This window comes from Aythya ferina (genome assembly GCF_964211825.1).
Source record: "Aythya ferina genome assembly, chromosome: 30".
Taxonomy (NCBI): Eukaryota; Metazoa; Chordata; class Aves; order Anseriformes; family Anatidae; genus Aythya; species Aythya ferina.
In genome coordinates, this window is record NC_140327.1 from 1784918 (window position 1) to 1804757 (window position 19840).

At 50.2% G+C, this 19840-nt stretch overlaps 2 protein-coding genes across 7 annotated transcripts in view; both read left to right on the forward strand.

Annotated features, from left to right (window-relative positions):
• The window catches only part of LOC311425297 (butyrophilin subfamily 3 member A2-like), a 38105-nt gene extending 28826 nt beyond the window's left edge, over positions 1 to 9279 (forward strand). The window contains exons 9-22 of one of the 6 annotated variants that reach the window (XM_084501041.1): positions 5616 to 5636; positions 5732 to 5752; positions 5860 to 5880; positions 5993 to 6013; positions 6507 to 6527; positions 6635 to 6655; positions 6768 to 6788; positions 7222 to 7242; positions 7359 to 7379; positions 7750 to 7770; positions 7875 to 7919; positions 8004 to 8024; positions 8183 to 8215; positions 8393 to 9279. In XM_084501041.1, coding sequence (XP_084357167.1) covers positions 5616 to 5636; positions 5732 to 5752; positions 5860 to 5880; positions 5993 to 6013; positions 6507 to 6527; positions 6635 to 6655; positions 6768 to 6788; positions 7222 to 7242; positions 7359 to 7379; positions 7750 to 7770; positions 7875 to 7919; positions 8004 to 8024; positions 8183 to 8215; positions 8393 to 9021 — 938 coding nt within the window. In that variant the 3' untranslated portion in view covers positions 9022 to 9279. Of the gene's footprint in view, positions 1 to 2117; positions 2505 to 2912; positions 3261 to 3899; positions 4182 to 4313; positions 4419 to 5615; positions 5637 to 5731; positions 5753 to 5859; positions 5881 to 5992; positions 6014 to 6506; positions 6528 to 6634; positions 6656 to 6767; positions 6789 to 7221; positions 7243 to 7358; positions 7380 to 7749; positions 7771 to 7874; positions 7920 to 8003; positions 8025 to 8182; positions 8216 to 8392 lie in introns of those variants that run through there. The other 5 variants (XM_084501043.1, XM_084501044.1, XM_084501045.1 and 2 more) reach the window with 5 other exon arrangements.
• A 1166-nt stretch (positions 9280 to 10445) lies between these two features.
• Positions 10446 to 19065, forward strand: LOC311425433 (uncharacterized protein). The gene is made up of 7 exons (XM_084501303.1): positions 10446 to 11047; positions 11516 to 11620; positions 11946 to 12872; positions 12994 to 13109; positions 15462 to 15735; positions 16628 to 16732; positions 16900 to 19065. The coding sequence occupies exons 1-7, from the start codon at positions 10870 to 10872 to the stop codon at positions 18579 to 18581; spliced, it is 3387 nt and encodes a 1128-aa protein (XP_084357429.1). The 5' UTR covers positions 10446 to 10869; the 3' UTR covers positions 18582 to 19065.
• The last annotated feature ends 775 nt before the right edge of the window (positions 19066 to 19840 follow it).

The window sequence follows — 19840 nt, forward strand, 5'->3', positions numbered from 1 at the left end:
GAGCCTTCGCCGTCCTCGTAGCCCTCCCTTGGAGGCTCTCACACAGTTTCACGCCCTTTGTCTGCTGCGGTGCCCACAGCTGCACGCAGTGCTCGAGGCGAGGCTGCAGCAGGCCGAGCAGAGCGGGACGATCCCTTCCCTCGGCCAGCCAGCAGTGCCATGCCTGAGGCACCCCAGGACACGCTTGGCCCTTTGGGCTGCCACTGACGAGACCTGGCCCCAAAATGGAGCCCTGAAGAGCCCCACTCGTGACTGGCCACCAGCCTAATATCACCCTGTTTAACACAACACTCAGAGCCTGACCTGTCAGACAATTGTTGACCCAGCGTATCGTGCATTTGTCTGGGTCTGTGCTGGACATTATGTCCGGCTGGGTATGGTCGGAAACAATCTTTTAATCTTGACTGAAATCCAAAAAATCATCTCAGATGGCTCTTCTTGGCCAACTAGGAGGCTGACCTTGTCATAAAAAGAAATTGAGTTTGTTATACAGAACTTTCTCCTCACCATGTGTGCTGTGACTGCATTGTCCCTCAGGTGTTTTTCACTCACTCCCAGACCAATCTCTCTAACTTTACCATCAACTGCTGTGAGAATGACAGCCCTGTAATTCCCAGGGCCTCCTTTGCTGCCCTTCTTGGAAACTGGGGCAACGTTTGGCAGCTTCCAGTCACTGGGACCTCTCCAGATTCCCAAGGATATTTCAAAAATTGTTTATTTCATAATGACATCAGCCAGTTCTCTTAGTACTCTGGGATGAATCCCGTCAGGCCCTATGGTATCCACCTCTAGGAGCAAATCCCACACTAATTCAGCATTTGCTGAGAGTTTATCATTCCTGCTCTCACGGTCCTCCAGCTCAGCACCTGGGGTCCCAGTGCCCATCGTCAGTGTTGAAGACAAAGGCAAAGAAAGCATTAAACATCTCTGTATTGTCAATGTCCCTGTTCATGAGGAGACCATCCCCATCAAGTAAAGGACCAATGGCTTCTCTGGTCCTATTTTTGCTGTTTCGTTATTTTTTTAAAGTCCTTTTTTTTGTCCCCCACAGTATTGTCCAGCTTCAACTGTAATTGAGCTTTGGCCATTTGAATCTTTCCCCCTAATGACAAGGGCAGCGGATCCGGAGGCATGCCTTAGTTCCTTCAAGAACAGGTCATCCATGTCATCATCCTGGCTGCATGCAGAAGCTGTCCCTCTGGTCCTTGGAAGCCATTTCCCTGCCCAAGCCCTGCTGCAACAGGGCTTCTCTTGCCAGAGGGCAAATGGTCTGCCCATTTCTTCCTCCTCTGCGATGGGCAGAGCCAGGAGTGGGGCTGGTTCTTTGCCTGCACCACTCTGGGCAAAGGGTGGCAGCACGGCGCTCAGCACCGAGGTGCAGAAAACAAACTTCACAACTCCTGAGGAGTTATAAAGCAGGTATGTTTATTGCAGTGCTGAGTGCAAGGGGGATCACTCCTCCTAGCATGCACACCAATAGTTACTGCCAGAGTGTTTATATTGATGGGATATATGTATATTCATTTCATTTCCTGCAAGTCTCTTACATATTCATCAGGTCTCCATAAATCATTAACATAGGTTTCCACCCCTATCTGCATGCACACTAGAGTCCTCAGGCGGTTGTCCAGTGTACTCTGCTGGTCTTTTGATGTAGGACAGAAGCCTTCCTCACTGCTAAACTTCTGATCTTTCCTTTCTTTTACAGACGTCAGCAGTCAAGCCAGTTCTTGCTGGCTTCATTATCTATGCATGCAGTCTTTGACTCCCTTATCGTTCGGGTTGCCCTCTCCTTGTGGTTAACACACAACTGTGTTAGCTAAGAACTACAGAATCAACATCCTTTGCCTTGTTCCCTGTCTCAATCTTTTAGGGTCATCCTGTCCTCGTACTCCCTAGCTCAGTCCTGTCCTTGAGGCTGATATGCAACATAACCTCTGGGTTAGCTGAAACCTGCAATATAGGCATGCTTTCCCTTGTTCCCTGTCTCAGCACACAGCTGTGCCACTTTCCCTGCAGCCTCTGATTCCGCTACGCTCTGGAGCCTCTTGCTCCCAGCCCCCAAATGTCCAAGCTCCACCCAGAGTTTTTTTGTTCTCCGGAACTGTGTAGGAGATCCAGAATTTTAGCATAACCCTGTGTTTCCTGTATCTCGGCTGGGTGTGGTGAGAAACCTCTTAGTGGGACTTCCCTAGAGAAGGACCCATAGGGCTGCCTGCTGTGTCCCCCAGCCCGTGATAAGAACAGGCTCTGCGCCTTGCCCAAGGTGCTGCTGGCTGTGGCTACTTGTGTCTGGGTCCAAGGTGACTCCTTCCCCATCTGACTGTGGTACCTGAAGCCCCTCGGTCCCCTCTTTCTTCTGCCCCTACTTCTGCCCTCAGCTCCTGCTCCCGCTGCAGCACAGATGGGGCTCCCCTGGGGCTGCGGCCGCCCCAGCCTCACCGGCCATGCCAGGGACCTCCTGACTTCCCTCGTCACTCTGCTCCTCCTCCGGCTGGGTTCAGGTAGGATCCTGCAGGGCTGCTGGGGGCTCTCCCCCCTGGGCCTGGCAGACATGCTGCTGTGGGGCAGGGGAGTGGCCGTGGGGCAGGGGGGACCTGAGCCCAGAGCTCGGCCCCTGTTGGGTTTCACTTTCACTTTGGTTCTTCCATGCAATACGGGCGCTGCCTTGCCTGCCCTTTCTGGCTCTTCTTATTCACCCACCCGAATGCTGCAGAGAGGGCTCCCACTCCCAGCACACCTCCTCCTGCACGTCCTCCCTCTCCCTTTTCTGTCTCCCCAGTGATTTCCCATGGGACACAGGGGATGCAGCACGCACCAACTCACACACAGCTCACCCTTTGTCACTCACTGCCCCTAAATTTACAATGGCAAAATCTCACCACTTCTCTGTGCCCTTCTCCATTGCCCAGCCCAGCTCAGAGTGGAGGGACCAGGCCAGCCTGTCACTGCCACTGTGGGGCAGGATGTCGTGCTGCCCTGCCACTTGTCCCCTCAACGCGATGCTCGCAGCTTGGAGGTCAAGTGGATCCGGGACAGTATCTCTGAGACAGTGCACCACTACCGCAATGGAGAGGACCTGTACGGGGAGCAGATGGGGGCATATGCCGGGAGGACAGAGTTGTCCAGAGATGGTCTCTCTGCTGGAAGCCTGGACTTGCGAATCTCGAGGCTGAGACCCTCTGATGATGGCCAGTATTTCTGCACTGTGAAAAATGCTGATGCTTATGATGAAGCAACGGTGGATCTGGAGGTGTCAGGTTTGTGGCTGGGGTAATACAGCGGGAATTCCAGGGGAGAATTTAAGTTTCATTTTCCTGTCTCATCTATTAAACAGCATGGAATATGGGCATGCAAATGGAGGTAGCATTTGGGAAGAGAGATCCATAGGTAGAATATAGTTTTTAGTTTTCACTGGTGTCTATGCAGACCATCCCCATGATGGTTTAAGGGCACTGGGCACAGGCTGCTGAACAGCCCCTTCATCTGTGCCTATGATGCTACCAAACACAGTGCCTGGAGCAGGGAAGAGACCTCTGAGCAGCTGGACGTCTTTTGGGTTTTGCTTTTCATGCTGGGGGAGACGTGAGACATTGTCTGGAAGTCTCGGGGCTTCTTGAACCAGCACAGCTAGGTGCAGAGAAGCTGCCTGGAGGTGCTGAAGCTCAGCACCTGGGTTTCCTGGGTGATTTCTGGCCACTGGCATTGTACACCGTGCTCTCTGGTTCTGGCACCAGCTGGGGATGTCTTGGATGAGGGTGGGTGTGTGGATCACCCAGTCTGAGAATCCCTGGGGCCATGGTTGGTCTGGGCTGTGTCTGGCATGGGAGCAGATGGGGTCTTTGCCTTGAAATGAATTCCTCCCCAAGCCGAGCCCCAGCCACGTGCTCTTCCCCCAGCCACAGGCGCTGACCCCCACCTCTCCCTGGGGGGCTACGAGGACGGAGGCGTCCGGGTGCTGTGTCGATCGGCCGGCTGGTACCCGCTGCCGCAGCTGCTGTGGAGGGATGCTCGTGGGCAGCACCTGCCCTCGGTCTCCCAGACACATTCCCAGGACCAGGAGGGGCTCTTTGAAATCGAAGGCGCCGTCATCATGACCGGGAGCATGGAGGGGCCCTTGTCCTGCGTGGTCAGGAGCAGCCGCCTCCAGCAGGAACGGGAATTTTCCCTGCACATCGCAGGTACAAATGGCACAGCCAGGATGAGGTGTTCCTGGCTTGTCCTGCACTTGTCCCGACCCAGGAGAAGTCTGGGTCTTGCTCTTCCACCTGTGGCAATGTAAACGCAGCCCCTTTCCTGGTGCCTTTTCTCAGTTCCAATCTTCCACAACACCCAGCCCTGGATAGTGGCTCTGGCTCTGGTCCTCGTGCTTTTGGCTGTGTCCATTGGCCTCGGTGTTTATCTCTTTCGAAAGCAAGGTAAGTTGGCTGCGCAGGGATGGAGCGGAGGGAGGTGTTCTGCAGGGACCCCCCTGGGTGTGGAGCGGGGCTGAGCCCTGGCCCAGGGAGGTGCGTAGGAGGAGGAAGGGAATGTTCTCCTGGGGATGCCAAAGGCCTTAGTATGGTCTTGGGTGGGAGGCCAGGGAGCATGGCTGCAGCGTGGGGCTGGTGGCAAGGCGCAGCCCCCCTGCACATGTTCCCACCCAGCAACCAAGCTGCTCTGCTCACCACCTCTTCCTCCGCCTTTGCTTTTCAGCGGCACAGAGCCGAAAGCTGGGTGAGTCCTTGCAGTCCCTGTCCCCAGCCCCTGGGGAAGTGGTGTCCCTGTGGGAGGGCCTGGTCTGGGTGGGCTCTGGGGGCTTGTGTGCTGGTGGCTCGGGGGTGCTGGAGGAGCAGCTGGAGCCTGGGGTGGGAGTGGGGAGTGCTGGGGCTGGGGCTGCCCTGGGCACAAAACACGGCCGGGATGGCTGAAAGGAACGGGGATCAAGGTGGGGATGGGGAGCGAGCTGCGGGGCTGCCCCGCTCTGCACTGGTGCTTCTGGACAGGGACATCCTCCACCCATCCCCATTCACTTCTCCTTGTGTTTTGGTGGCACAGTGCAGAGAGCTCCACAAGTGTCTGTCCTTACTGCTCCACATGCACAAGCTTCGCTCAAACCTCGGTTTTGCTCCATGTTAGTCTTGTCCCACCCAAAAATTTAGGAAGGTGCTCTGTGCACACTCACCTCAGAAAAATAATTAAGGGTCTAGGTAAGGGAGTAGCCATAGAATGTGAAGCACTGCCTTCTGGTCACACATTGACTTTTCTTTCCTTTTCCATTAAAAAAGCTGGACAGTTAGGTAAGTCTGTATTCGTAAACCCAATATTTCCCCATAAGCATCAATCAGATGAGAAGTTCTCCGTCCTTATCCTCCTTTGCTTTTGCTTTCTTTTCCAGTGAATCAAGCAGCAGTGGAGGGTGAGTGTCCATGTGCTTGGGCCCTAGGACAAGGCCAAGGTGATATTTAGGGGAGGGTGGGCAGCTGGGACAGAGCACTCCAAGGATTTTCTCTTTCTTTTCCAGATGAATACCGTACAAACGCTGGTAAGTCTCCATTAAAATCTGAAGGGATTTGAGGTGTCGCAATGCGATTGGAAGCTGTTCCCTCTCACCATGATTTTCTTCTCATTTTTAGTGCACCAATCTGCAAGACTGCGTGAGTGTCTGGCCCCAAACCCAAAGAAAATGGGTTCTCATCATGTAATGAGAATCTGTACTGTCTCACCAAGTATTTTTGCTTTTCTTATGCAGAGGAACTAGCTGCAGATCTGTGTGAGTGTCCCTCCCCAAAATGAAGGAATTTGGGCCCTATTGGTGGGCAGTGTGGGATGGGAAGTTGTCCCTTTCTATCATGCATTCTTTTTGCTTTTGTCTGACAGTGAGGAAGGATTCAGAACTCGGTGAGTATCCTGCACCACAACAAACAGAATGGGGTCCAGTGATGGAATGAGAAGCTCTCCCCTCTCAACAGGCATTTCATTTCTCTCCCCCTCTTTTTTTTTTTATCTTCAGAGGAACAAGCAGCAGAGCTGGGTGAGTGTCCTCGGCAACACGAAGGTGATGTTCAGGGGAGGGTGGGCAACTGGGTCAGAGCAGCCCTGGGCGGGCCCCTCACCCTGATGGGGGAGTGGGGAGTGCGGGGCTGCCCTGGGGACAGAACACGGCTGGGATGGCTGAAAGGAAAAGGGATCCAGATGGGAACGGGGAGCGAGCTGCGGAGCTGCCCCGCTCGGCACTGACGCTTCCGGGACAGGGACGTCCTCCACCTGCTCCCCATTCACTTCCACTTGTCTTTTGGTGGCATCGTACTGAAAGCTGCACAATATTGTGTGCTGGTTGTTCAGCTTGCACAAGCCATGCTCACAGATGAACTTCACTCACTAATAGTCTAATCCCTTCTTTTGGGAGCAAAGTTATATTTGGCCACTTCCAAGAAGAATAAATTTTGGGACGTAGCCATGGGAGCAGGCATATGATGAGAAGCTGTCCCCTCTGATCATGCATTGCTTTTACCTTTCTTTTCCAGCAGAAAAAGATAAAAAGCTGGGTGAGTGTCCCTACCCAAAATGAAGGAATTTGGGCCCTATTGGTGGGCAGTGTGGGATGGGACGTTGTCCCTTTCTATCATGCATTCTTTTTGCTTTTGTTTGACAGTGAGGAAGGATATAGAACTCGGTGAGTATCCTGCACCACAACAAACAGTATGGGGTCCAGCAATAGAATGAGAAGCTCTCCCCTCTCATCAGGCATTTCATTTCTCTCCCCCTCTTTTTTTTTGTTTCTTCAGAGGAACAAGCAGCAGAGCTGGGTGAGTGCCCTTGGCAACACGAAAGCGATGTTCAGGGGAGGGTGGGCAACTGGGACAGCGCAGCCTAGGGCTGGCCCCTCACCCTGCCCACACCCACCACTCTGCACCCACGTGCGAGCTGTGGGGCTGTCCCGCTCTGCAGTGACGCTTCTGGGACAGGGACATCCTCCACCTGTCCCCATTCACTTCCCCTTGTGTTTTGGTGGCACGGTGCAGAGAGCTGCACAACTGTCTGTCCTTACTGCTCCACGTGCACAAGCCTTGTTAAAAGCTGGGTCTTGCTCCCTGTTAGTCTGGTCCCTCCCAGTCTGAGAGAAAGACTGTCTGTGCCCACTAACTACAGCAAAGAAATTTGGGGTCTAGCCATAGAATTAGTCTTGGAATTTGAAGCACTCCTCCCTGATCATGCGTTGCTTTTGCTTTCCTTTTCCAGTGAGAAAAGATGCAAAGATCGGTAAGATTCGCTTCATAAACCCAAAGACTTGGCACCTTTCCATGGCAGCAGCCATGGGCTGAGCAGCTCCCCCTCTCATCATGCCTTGCTATTCTCTTCCTTTTCCAATTTTCCAGTGGAACAAGCTGCAGAGCTGGGTGAGTGTCCCCGTGCTTGTGCTGCATGACAAATTTAAAGTGATGTGCAGGGGAGGGTGGACATCTGAGACAGAGCAGCCCAGGGCTAGACCCTCTCCTTGACGGGGGAGTAGGGAGTGCTGGGGCTGGGGCTGCCCTGGGCACAGGACATGGCCGGGATGGCTGAAAGGAACAGGGATCAAGGTGGGGACGGGGAGCGAGCTGCAGGCTTTTTTTTTTTCCACAAAATTGTGCTTTGCTGACTAATCTTTTCTATGTTTGAGAGCAAGGCAGTGTATTCTCACTCCAGAGAGAATAGGAATTTGGGTTTTTGCAATGGGCGACAAGTTGCTCCCTCTGACCATTAATTCCTTTTTCTTTTGTTTTACAGAGAAACAAGCTGCAGAGATGGGTAAGTCTCACTCTCCAAACAGAAAAAAAAAAAAAAAAAGAAAAAGAAAAAAAAATGAGAGGTATGGGATCAGATCATGTTTTCCTTTTCTCTTTCCTTTGCAGCAAAAGAACGTGCAATGTTTGGCGAGTCTCTCTGCCTAACTAAGGGTAATTGGGGTCTTCCCATGAAAGCAGCCATGGGCTGAGCTGCTCTTCCCTCTCATCAGGCATTTATTTTGCTTTCCTTTTCAGGGAATCAAGCTGCAGAGCTGGGTGAGTATCCCTGCACTTGGGCCCCAGGGCAATGCCAAGGCAATGTGCAGGGGAGAGTGGGCAGCTGGGGAAGAGTGGCCCAGGGCTGGCCCCTCACCCTGCCCACACCCACTGGGCACCAGCCATGGGCTGTGACCAGCTCTCCCCTCTCCTTCCAGCATGGAGAAATTTTCTGCTGTCTAAAAATACAGGTAGGTGTGCACTGGGTTGCCCTCTGTGGTGCTTCTCCTTCTCTTGCTGGGGCATGGTCAGGAGCTAAGAGGTGCCCCATCTCCTGCCCCGTGGGGCAGCTCCTGGCCCCGAGCTGGGGAAAGCCTGCCCAGGGCTGAGCTCTGCCCCTGATGGCCTGGCTCCTTCTGTCCCTGCAGTGAAGGTGACCCTGGATCCGGACACGGCTCATCCCCGGCTTGTTCTGTTGGAAGACAATACAAGCATGCGTTTGGAACAGACATGGCAAGCAGTGCTCAACACCCCGGAGAGATTTGACTGTTGTCTCTGCGTGCTGGGCCGTGAGCAGTTCACAGGGGGGAAGCACTGCTGGAAGGTGGAGTTGAGTGGCGAGTTGGAAAAAGTTTCAAATTTGGCTGTGGGGGTGGCCAGGGCATCAGTGAGGAGGAGGGTGGGAATCAACATGTGCCCTGAAGAAGGGATCTGGGCACTGCAGTACGATGAAGGAGAGCTCATGTCTCTCACATTTCCTCCCATACGCTTCTCTGTGTCCCCTGTTCCAATGAGGATCTGGGTCTGTCTGGACTATTCAGCGCAGCAGGTGTCTTTTATCAGTGCTGACGATGGGAAAGAGATCTGCGTGTTCAAAAGAGCTTCCTTCAATGGGGAGAGCATCCACCCCTGGTTCTGGCTGGAGACAAGCAGCGTCCAGCTGTGCCTGAGGGACAGCACCCCCCAGATCCTGTCCCCAGCCCTGGAGGGCTCCTGCCCTTCTCCGGCCGCTCTTGACTTACCTCTCCTTGAACCTGCAGGAGCAGCACAGGAATGAGGGGCACTGGGGCCAGGGGCTGCTCCGTGTTCCTCCCTTCACACTGAGACCTGTGACAGTTGGTGGGGGACACTCAGAGTTCAGACACCCGTTTGCTTCATGTTTGGGAGCCCCATTTGTGGGCTCCAGTTTTCCATCCCTAACTCCATTTATAAATTTGGCTTTTTTTTGAAAGCATGAGTTATTAACATGGATTTAAGTGTAAAAGAATTAGTAATACTCCTTGTGGTTAATTACATCAACTTTTGAACATGGAAATGCTGTGTGGGATTATTTTAAATCACTATGAAGGAAGCTGCCTACTCCAAAAAGAACGGGAAACTTGACCCGGCAGGGCAAAACAACCCACTGGGAGCTGGATTTGAGCCAGATCGTGGCTGTTGCTGGGGGCAGCGAGGATGCTCTGGTGGTTGGATGCTTCAGGACCAGGGTGCTCCAGGCTTGGACACTTCAGAACTGGGATGCTCCGGGACTGGGATCCTCCGGGACCTGGATGCTTTGTGGGTTGGATGTTTCAGAACTGGGATGCTCCGGGACCGGGATCCTCCAGGACGGGGATCCTCCGGGACCGGGATGCTCCAGGGCCGGTTTGCTCCGGGACTAGGATGCTCCGTGGGTTGGATGCTCCGGGGGGGTCCTAAGGGGAGCAGGATGCTGCGGGATCCGGCCCGGGAAGAGGCGGGGGACGCACAGGAAGGGGTTGGGGTTGCAGGAACCGAGAACAAAGCGGAGTCCGGGGAGCTCCGGTGCTCGGAGCCGGCTCCGGTGCTGCCGCCGCTGCTGTGCAGGTAATCGGCAGGGAGCGGGGGCTACCGGGGAGGGGACGGCTCCCCCCGGGATGGGTGCTTCCCCCCAACCCCCTTCCTCCCTGGTCTGGGTACGAGCCCTGTGGACCCCCCGGGGGCTGGATATGGGCTCCCCGACACCTCTCGGAGAGGATACGGATTCACCGCTGACTCCCTCCCGGTGTAAGTAGGGACCCCCGGCAGTCCCCCTCTGCACCCCTCGGACTGGCTACGACCCCCAGTCTCCGGGCTGGGTATGAGCCCCCCAAAACCCCAGCATCCCTTGGACTCCGTGTGAGCCCCCCCCCCCGTGCTGACTTGTCCTCCCCAGGGCTCTGAGGTCCCCAAGGGGACAGGACAAAGGGACAGAGCTGGGTTGTCCTGATACTAGACCCCCTCCCATCCCCTCCCCATTTTGTCCCCTTCTTCCCCACTCCCCATAAGCTTGCTGGTGTTGTAGGGCTGGCAGGGCCACTGCTGGGCTCATCCTAGATGTCCAAAAATCACAATGAAGCTCTAAATTTCAGCTTAGCACCCCAAAATGGGCATCTTCATCTTTCTTTTTTCCGTTTTCCTTTTTCTCCTTTTTTTTTTTTTTCTCATTCCAAGCACTGATGGGCATCTGTGTTGTACACCAGAATAGACAAATGTCCTGAAACACCAAAAATAAAAAAAATGATGGACACAATGAGACTGGCTCAGGTAGACAATTCGGCAGAGGGATTTGGAGGGTTTGCTCTGGAGATGGAGCAGGAAGCAAAGAGAATGGAAGAAGAGATGATGTGCAGAAAAAAAAAAAAAAAAAGAAACAAAACAAAAACCACAACATTTCTTCAGCGACAATGGTCATACACCAGAAAATCAGCCCTTTGGGGAAAGGAAACACCTGTTTTTTTGGGTGCAAAAACTTTCAGATGCATGAGTCTCCTCCCGGGAGGACCAGCACACCCTCATTTTCTTGCCTGAATGCCCCACGGCTCTCCTTGGTTGCCTGGGAAGAGCATGAGCTATTTTGCTTCTTTCCTCCCATTATTTTTTTAGGTATTTTTATTCTTCTTTTTGCATGGTGGGTTGGCATCCTCACATATTGAAGTGCGATCTCTTGCTGCTGCAGGAGCCCGTGACCTTCGAGGAGGTGGCCGTGTATTTCACGAAGGAGCAATGGGTCCTGCTGGACCCTGTGCAGAGGACTCTCTACGTGGACGTCATGCTGGAGAACTATGAGACCGTCACCTCGCTGGGTAAGGAGTCCTGGCCCTTGGAGTTTTGGAGCCAAGAGCTCCTGGAACTTTGGCTCCTGGCCTTTATGTTGCAGACAGTCTCAGTTTTGGGATGGCATGAGCTTTGTGGCATTCAAGAGTGAGGCAGATTCTCTCCCTGATGTTCCTCCTGGGAGTCAGAGAGAGGATGCACATTAAGGCAAACCCCTTTTCTCCTCTCTTCTGTACTATTTTCCAGGGGATGGAAATATCTGTCTTCCCCCGCGGCAACTTTTCCCCTTTTTCTGCACTATCTCCATCCCAAAGATTGATTTAGGTCCGGGCAGGTCAAACATTTGATGGTAGAGGACTCACATTCATGCAGGTAACCCAAGAGACTGTATCACCACCATTCCCACTCCACATCCCTCAAGTCAAGAGAAAGTTCACATTTCTTTCACTTCACAAATAATTCTCAAATCCCTCATGCCATTATCTCCTCTGGGACAGGTTTTCCTGCTGCTGAGCCAGACTTGCTCAACCAGGAGGGAGGAGAGCACTGGGCCCCAAACATTCAAGAAATGGAGAAAAAAGTCCTGAGCAGCAGTCAGGAAGGTGAGGATGGGATGTCGTTGGCAAAGACCATGACTACCTACATCAGTACATGCTATTATTTCCTATCAACCCCACATTAGACTTTTAGCCAAAATGTGATGGATCCTACTATGAGATATATTTCCACTGATCCTAACTGGAAATCAGAATGAATTTCCTCTCCATTATCTTCCCAATCTTCCATCCCTGGGAAATGATGGAAGCAGAACTTCAGCCAGTTGTCCTGTCTGGTTAATTGGTGCTTCAGCTTTTCCTACACTTTCCCCTTAATGTTATTTCTACCTGGCTTAGGAAATAACCTGTCTGGCTTCTCTCTGTGTCACAGAACCTCCTGGGATGGATGGGGAGATGGAGGAGGAGAGTGCTGGAGACCAAGATGCTGAGCAAGCACGGAGGCGTGCAGTTACATTGGTGATGCTTGAACACAGCACCCGTGGGAGCCAGCAGGGTCTGCTAACATGGAAAACAGGGAGCAGGACACTTTGTGGAGGAGCTGATGCCAACCTTGGAGAAACCCCCATCCAGGAGGAGCCTGTGGAAAGGCCACCTGAGCATGGGCAGGAGGGTGGCTGGAGGAGGGACTTGCTTACACCTCCGAGAGACGATGTGGGAGAGAAACCTTTCAAGTGCCCAGAGTGTGGGAGAAGCTTCATGAGGAGCTCAGATCTCATTGTCCACCAGCGGACCCACACTGGGGAAAAACCTTACCAGTGCCCCGAGTGCGGGAGGTGCTTCAACAGGAGCTCCAGCCTTGTGACACACCAGAGGGTGCACACGGGTGAGAAAATGTACAAGTGCCCCGAGTGTGCAAAAAGCTTTACACGGAGCTCAACGTTGACCGCACACCAGAGGACCCACACAGGGGAAAAGCCCTACCAGTGCTGTGAGTGTGGGAAGAGCTTCAGCAAAAGGTCAAACCTGATTAAACACCAAAGGCAGCACACCGGAGAGAGACCGTATCGATGCCCCGACTGCGGGAAGAGCTTCATACAGAGCTCAGACCTGATTGTCCACCAGCGAACGCACACAGGAGAAAAGCCCTACCAGTGCTCAGAGTGTGGGAAATGTTTCAGCGTGCGGTCGAAACTTATTCAACACCAGCGCGTGCACACGGGAGAGAAACCCTACACATGTGCTGAGTGCGGGAAGAGCTTTGGGCAGAGCTCGCACCTTTCCGTGCACCAGAAAACTCACAGAGGAGAAAAATCAGCACTCCGAGTGTGGAAGGTCATCCAGTGTGAGATTCTGCCTTGCTAAATATCGGGAACTGCATGCAGGAGATGGATATACAGAATATCTGAGCGTGGGAGATGGTCTTTGCACTTAAACCTAGACAGAAGAACATTTTGTTGCTGTGCTTGTGCCCACAAAAGCCAAGAAATCAGTCAGCAAACGTGAAGTTCCATTAAAAATGAACCAGTCTGTACACAAGAAGGACTGTAAGTACTTCAGAGGGTGGGGCAAGAAGGAAATTCAGTCGCTAAATGCAGTGTGTAGGGTGGATGGGCTCAGAAAGTGCCGTGGGTTTTGTACTACTTACACTGATGTCGTGTTTAAATATGCCAGTGTAACCCTAGGAAAACCAGGTCTCCAGAGGCACCTTCCAAACTCCTCATGATGTTCACTACGTTCATCAAAATCGCAATGTTTGGCCACTTGGCGTGTCTCCTCCCATGTCTGACCCCCAGGTAGTTATCTTCTTCGAGTTAAATCCACGTTTCTGGCCTGTAATGCACGGAGGAATTGGCCTCCACTTTGAGGAACTTTACAAAGCCTCCCCAGGTCCAGCTGGGTCCTGGAAACAAGGCAGATTTCGGATTGTGGCAGAGGAGATTGGGTTGAACCACATCTTCTGGGGCACTCGTCTTTTCTGTCTGGGTTTCCTACAACTCCTGGTACTCATCCTCCCTGTGCTGCCTTCAGTCACCTGTATTCTCTATCCCCGCTCATCATCTAGGAGGCTGAGAAATTACCTGGTGAAGAAATTGAGATGTCTTCATGTTTAGGAGCCTTACTTGCTCCCACTTGAGCCCATGTCCAAGCTGAGGCACAAGAAGTTAAAATTTTAGAATCACAAATTCATTTAGGTTGGAAAAGACCCTTCAGAACATAAAGTCCAACCATCCACCCAATGACCTAAGTTGTCCACGTACCATAGACTTGGAGTGGAGTTTCCTGAAGGAAGGGGATCCAACACTGGTTCTTAACAGGTTAAGAGCACTATTTTTATATGGACAGACCAGACAAATCAGCCTACAAGGATAGACTTAATGATCTGTGAGCTCTTTTCCAACCTAATTTGGGGTCCGTGACTGTGTCCAGTTAGAAAGGAGAAGACTATTTCCATCACTGAAGCCACATCAGAAGCCAAGAGGTCTTCCTGTCCATGAGTCACTTGAACGACAACTCCACAAGGGAAGATCTCCAGAACATGAGCTTCTTGAGAGGTAGAAACCAGACTTGCTTCAGGACCTGAGAGCAGAAATGCAATGGGTATGTTTACAGGGCTGTTTCTCAGAGAGTGAAGGCTGGGAGGGCTTTTCACAAGTTGCTATTCTTGGGGAAAATAAATAAATAAATAAATAAAATGAAATAGGCTCCTACAAGTTCTGCAAGAACTTGTACTTGTTCTCCACGTTCCTCTGCTCCAGCCATGGGGACAATGTAATAACCATGCAATGGCAGAGGAAGGAGAGTCCACCACAGCCCTTTCCAAACTGGGGAATTTGCTTCCACTGGGATAGAAAAAAATTAAAAATTTACCAGCATACACTTCAGTCAAGGAGGATCTTTATGGGCATCCCCTGGGGTTAGTGGCAGATCAAGAATACGGGATTTTTTTGGAGGAGTGGGACACATAGGTGATGGTTGAGTTGGACCACAGATAGAGCTAAGAACCTGAAAAGTTGGTCCTATTTTCTACCGTGCATTTTCATAAAGACCTTCCAGAGACCTGGAGGACCCAGGAATTTGCAAACAGGGACAAGGCTACTGCAGATTTCTCGTTATTAGGCTGTCGGGAAGATCATCTGCTTTGTCTCCAAATCCTAAAGTTAAAAAATAAATAAAAAGTTACAAGATAAATAAAATAAATAAGAAATATAAAAATAAAGAGGAATAAAAAATATAATAAATATGTTTAAAATAAAAATATAAATGGAAAAAATGTAGAAATATAAAAGAATAGAAACATAAACAGTAGACATATAAAAAAGTAGAAGCAAAAATAAAAAGCAAAACACAAAAAAACAAAACCAAAAAGGGTAAAAAAAAAATAAAATAAAAAGAAGAAAGATTAAAAAGGAAAATTGAAAAATAAAGTAAAAATATAAGAAGTAAAAGAATAAAAGGGTAAAAATTAAAAGGTAAAAAATAAAGTGAAACAATAAAAGTATGACAAAAATAGAAAAAAAAATAAAACAAAAAAGTATAAGAATTAAAAGTAAAAGAATAATAAAGTAAAAATATACAATGTAAAATAATAAAAGTATAAGTAAAAAAAAAAAGTAAAAATAAAAATATAAAAAATGAAAATAAAATTAAACATAAAAATATAAATAAGAATAAAAAGTAGAAAAAGAAAAATATACAAAATGAAAACTAATAATAAAAGAAAAATAAAAGAAAAATAAGAATAAAACACGAAAAAATAGAAATAAACATGAAAAATAATAAGTAAAAAATAAAAATATAAAGAACTGAAAAATAATAAAAAAGTAAAAAAAACAAAAAACAAAAAAAAACAGAATATAAAGAAATAAAAAAGAATTAAAAAGTAAAAACTAAGAACATAAAGGAAGAGCACGATAAACATAAAAAGTAAACAAAGAAAAGTAAAAAAATAAAATTAAAAAAAAAAAAGAAAAAGGCCCCTAAAAAAGGCCGCAATCAGCCCGGGAAGGAAGCGAGGCAGCAGCGAACAAAGGCCCCGGGGCCGGGAGGAGGCGAGGCCGGCAGCGGGGCCGCGAATCCCATCCGGGGCTGGCGGCGCCCCCCCGGGACGGCTCCTCCCGGCCGCCACCCCCCGGGACGGGGCCGAGCCGGGGCCGGGGACCGAGGGCACGAAGGGGCCGGGAACCGGGGCCGGGGCCGGAGCAGCGCGGGGCGGCGGCCCAGTAATGGGGGGGTCCGGGGGGGAAGCAGGGGGATGGGGGAACCGGGGGGGGGCCGGGGTGCACGGATCGGGCCACGCGGTGCCAGCGCGGCGCTGCGGGGGGATGCAGTGAGGAGGGGGGGATTTGGCTCTCTTTGGGGCTGTTTGGGAGGTTATTTGTACTTTTGTTCTCGGGCTGCGTTTGGTTTCTGTATTTCTTCTCTCTTTTTAATTTTATTCCTAATTTTATTTTTTCTTGTCTATTTTTCCTTGCCTATTTTTACTTTTTTTTCTATTTTTTTCTATTTTTTTTCTATTTTTATTTTTTCCTGTCTAATATTATTTCTTCTTTTCTATTTTTTTTCATTTTTTTTCGTGTCTGTTTTTACTTTCTCTTTTCTGTTTTTATTTTTTCCATTTTTACTTTTTCCATTTTTCTTTTATCTTTTCATCACTAATTTTCTTGTTTTCTATTTTTTCTTTTTTATTTTCTTTTTAACTTTATTTCTAATTTTATTTCCAACTTTTTATTTCTTTCTATTTTTATTTACTATTTCTATATTTCTTTTCTATTTTATTTCTAATTTTGTTCTTTCTTTCCCATTTTTCTACTTTTCTTTTTATTTTTCCACTTTATCTCTAATTTCATTTCTAAATTTCTTTTTTTTCCTTTTCTTTTTCATTTTATTTATAATTGTGTTCTAATTATATTTCTAATTATATTTTTAATTGCACTTTTACTGTACTTTTATTTTTTATTTTTTATTTTTTATTTTTTATTTTTTATTTTTTATTTTTTATTTTTATTTTTCTCTGTTTAACTTTATTCCTAATTTTATTTCTAACCTTATTTCCAATTGTATTTTTAATTTGATTTCTAATTTTGATACATTTTTGCCACTTTCAACCCACAGAGCAGGGCTTCCCTTTCCTGAAACCAGCTTGCATGGAGCAGCCTGGAGAACTTCCAACCCCCCTAGGGATGCAAGAAGAAAAAAAACCCGGAGACCCCCTTGGAGGTGAGGCACTGCCCCCCCCAGAAACTCTCCGTGGACCCCTGGGTTCACCCCCTGCCACAACTCAGACTTGCTACGGCTCAGCTCTTGCTCTCAGCCTTCTTTCATCTCCCCCCATGACCTCGTTTCCCTTCCAGATTTAAGACATTTCTTTCATTTGTGTCCCCCAGCAGGATGCACCCCGAGGAGAGCTAGGACTAAACTGAGCCTGACACGAGGACACGAGGAAGGAAGGGGAGATCCCAGCATTGCCACCGACATCGCCGCTGGCATCGTGGCCAGCAAACGGGCAGGGAACGGCTCCGAGGGCACGCAGCCAGAGGCAGCTCCCGAGGCTGAGTGGAGGCCGGGAGAAGATGACGATGTGAAGGTTGCAGCTCATCTCATCCCTCAGGCAGGGGACGTGAAAATCCTCAACGGCTCCAAAGCCCAGCGCGGGGCCGCCGCCGGGGAGAAGAAATACGCGTGCGAGGAGTGCGGGAGGAGGTTTGGCCAGAGCTCCAACCTCATCGTGCACCAGCGAATCCACACGGGGGAGAAGCCCTACAAGTGCCACGAGTGCGGGAAGTGCTTCAGGCAGAGCTCCAACCTCATCGTCCACCAGCAGACGCATGGCGGGGAGAAGCTTTACGAGTGCCCCAAGTGCCAGAAGTGCTTCCCGGACAGGTCGCTGCTCATTAGGCACAAGAGGATCCACATGGGAGAAAAGCCCTTTAAATGTCAGCATTGTGGGAAAAGCTTCATCCACCAATCGAGGCTTCTCGTCCATGAGAAGGTCCACGCAAGAGACCAGCTCTACCAGTGCCCCCAGTGCGGGAAGTGCTTCGGGGACAAGCCCAAGTTGCTGCAGCACCAGCAGCGACACGTGGGCGAGCGGCGCTACAAGTGCTACGAGTGCGGAGAGGAGTTCAACCAGAGCTCAGACCTCAACCTCCACCAGAGGGTCCACGTGGAGGAGAAGCTCTACCAGTGCTCAACGTGTGAGAAGTGCTTCAAGGACAGGTCGACGCTCATCAGGCACGAGACGGTGCACACCGGGGAGAAGCCCTACCAGTGCCACGAGTGCGGGAAGAGGTTCACCAGGAGCTCCGATATCATCGTCCATCAGCGGACACACACAGGGGAGAAGCCCTTCGAGTGTCCCGAGTGTGGCAAGAGCTTCAGCCACAGGTCAAATCTTTTCCGGCACCAAAGGATGCACATGGGGGAGAAGCCCTACAAGTGTGAGGAGTGCGGGAAGAGATTCGGGCAGAGCTCGGAGCTCATCGTCCACCAGCGCACGCACACGGGGGAGAAACCCTACCACTGCTCTGAGTGCGAGAAGTTCTTTCGGGGGAGGTCGACGCTTTTCAGGCACGAGAGGCTGCACACGGGGATTAAACCCTACGAGTGCTCCGATTGCGGGAAGAGCTTTGGGCAGAGCGGGGACCTGATCGCCCACCAGCGCTTCCACACCGGCGAGAAGCCCTACCAGTGTGGTGAGTGCGGGAAGAGCTTCAGCAACCGGTCGAGCCTCCTTCGGCACCAGAGGCTGCACGCCGGGGAGAAGCCCTACAAGTGCCATGAGTGTGGGAAGAGCTTCGCGCAGAGCTCGGACCTCATCACCCACCGGCGCACGCACACGGGTGAGAAGCCCTACCCGTGCTCGGTGTGCGGGAAGAGCTTCAACAGGAGGTCCAACCTCGTTGTGCACCAACGCGTGCACGGAAGGGACAGGCTCTGCAAATGCCGGCAGTGCGGGAGAAGCTTCCAGCAGAACTCGCAGCTCGCCCTGCAGCAGAACTCTCCTCGGTGTCCCGAGTGCACGAAGTGGTTTGAGGAGGGGTCAAACCCCGGTGAACACCAGAGATAGCACTGGGGAGAAAAGCTCTGTAAGCACCCAGAGTTCTGGATTGGGGCAGATAAGAAAAATTACAGCTTTGCCTAGGTATTATTCAATCTTTCCACCTTTGCAGTCTTCAGGAAAAATAAAAAACACCACAAAACACACAAATGATCTAAAGTAGGCTGATGAGAGTAAATAATATAATGATTATTTTTTTCTAATTATTTCTTATTATTGAGTTTGCTTCAAGGGCTTGATGTGTGTTGATCCACTCACTCCCATCTCCCCCAGTCAAAACGTCTTGTTCTGGGGTTCAGGCTGTCTGTCCATCCCATCACCTGGCTTCAAAGCCCTTAAATCCTGCAGCGTTCCCCAGGCTGGGGCATCCGCCCTGGGTGCCCATCAGCACCCCGAGATACTGTAGAAATCTGTCTTCCTACACACATCCTTCCCTCCCCACTATATGTATTTAACTTCAGTAATAATAATAAAAAAAGCCCTCTGTTCCTAATCTTATGTTTACCTTTTATTTTTCTGTTATCTAAATAGCTGTGTATTAAATCTGGAATTGCTCCTGCGTGGCAGGAAGGGATTGCTGCTGTAAAAAAATGTGAGAGGGGGAACTGATGTTTGCAACCCTGCATTCTGGAGGAAAACTGTCTAAAAACTGTCTATGGGGAAATCACACTTCCTGTGTGTTTTTTTTTGTTTTTCTTTTTCTTTTTTTTTTGTTTGTTTGTTTGGTTTGGTTTGGTTTTTGGTTTTTGTTTTTGTTTTTCTTTCTTTCTTGGTGTATTCTTGCTCCTGAACTTGGGAGCTGCTCAGAGAGATGGTCAAGAGTCTTTGGGGTGCTCAGAGTCTCTTTGGCCTCATCTTCCCTTCTCACCATGTACCAGGACCTACCTCCCGTTCCCTTCCTTCTCATCACCTCCTTTTCCTCCAAAAAACCTAAAGCCACCCATGGTGCCACCGCAGCAAAGATCTGTGGGAGCACTATGGCTGTGTTATCACTGGGATGGTTGCTTCCACCTTCACCTTTGATGTGGCCATCCCATAACTTTCTGACTTTAAATTAGTAATCTCTGATGCATTTAGACCCCAGATGGTCCACTGGGGCAGTGAATTTATCATTAGTAGCCAAATATCTGGAAAAAAAACACGTTAATATAAAAAGTTGGTTGGCTGGTTGGGTTGCATGGCTGGTTTGGAGTTGTGTTAATAACGCCCTGGCAGCGAACCAGTGGTCGTGGTGGTGTGGGTCTTGTCAACCCTAGGCCATAAAGGGG

Excerpts from the sequence above, each read along its gene's own strand:
- LOC311425433 (XM_084501303.1), top strand. The coding sequence starts at position 10,870 with ATGGTGGGTTGGCATCCTCACATATTGAAGTGCGATCTCTTGCTGCTG. Across the intron at positions 12,873-12,993 it reads CCAGTGTGAGATTCTGCCTT|CCAAGAAATCAGTCAGCAAA; the intron begins GCTAAATATCGG and ends TGCCCACAAAAG. Across the intron at positions 13,110-15,461 it reads AAATTCAGTCGCTAAATGCA|ATAAAATTAAAAAAAAAAAA; the intron begins GTGTGTAGGGTG and ends AAAAGTAAAAAA.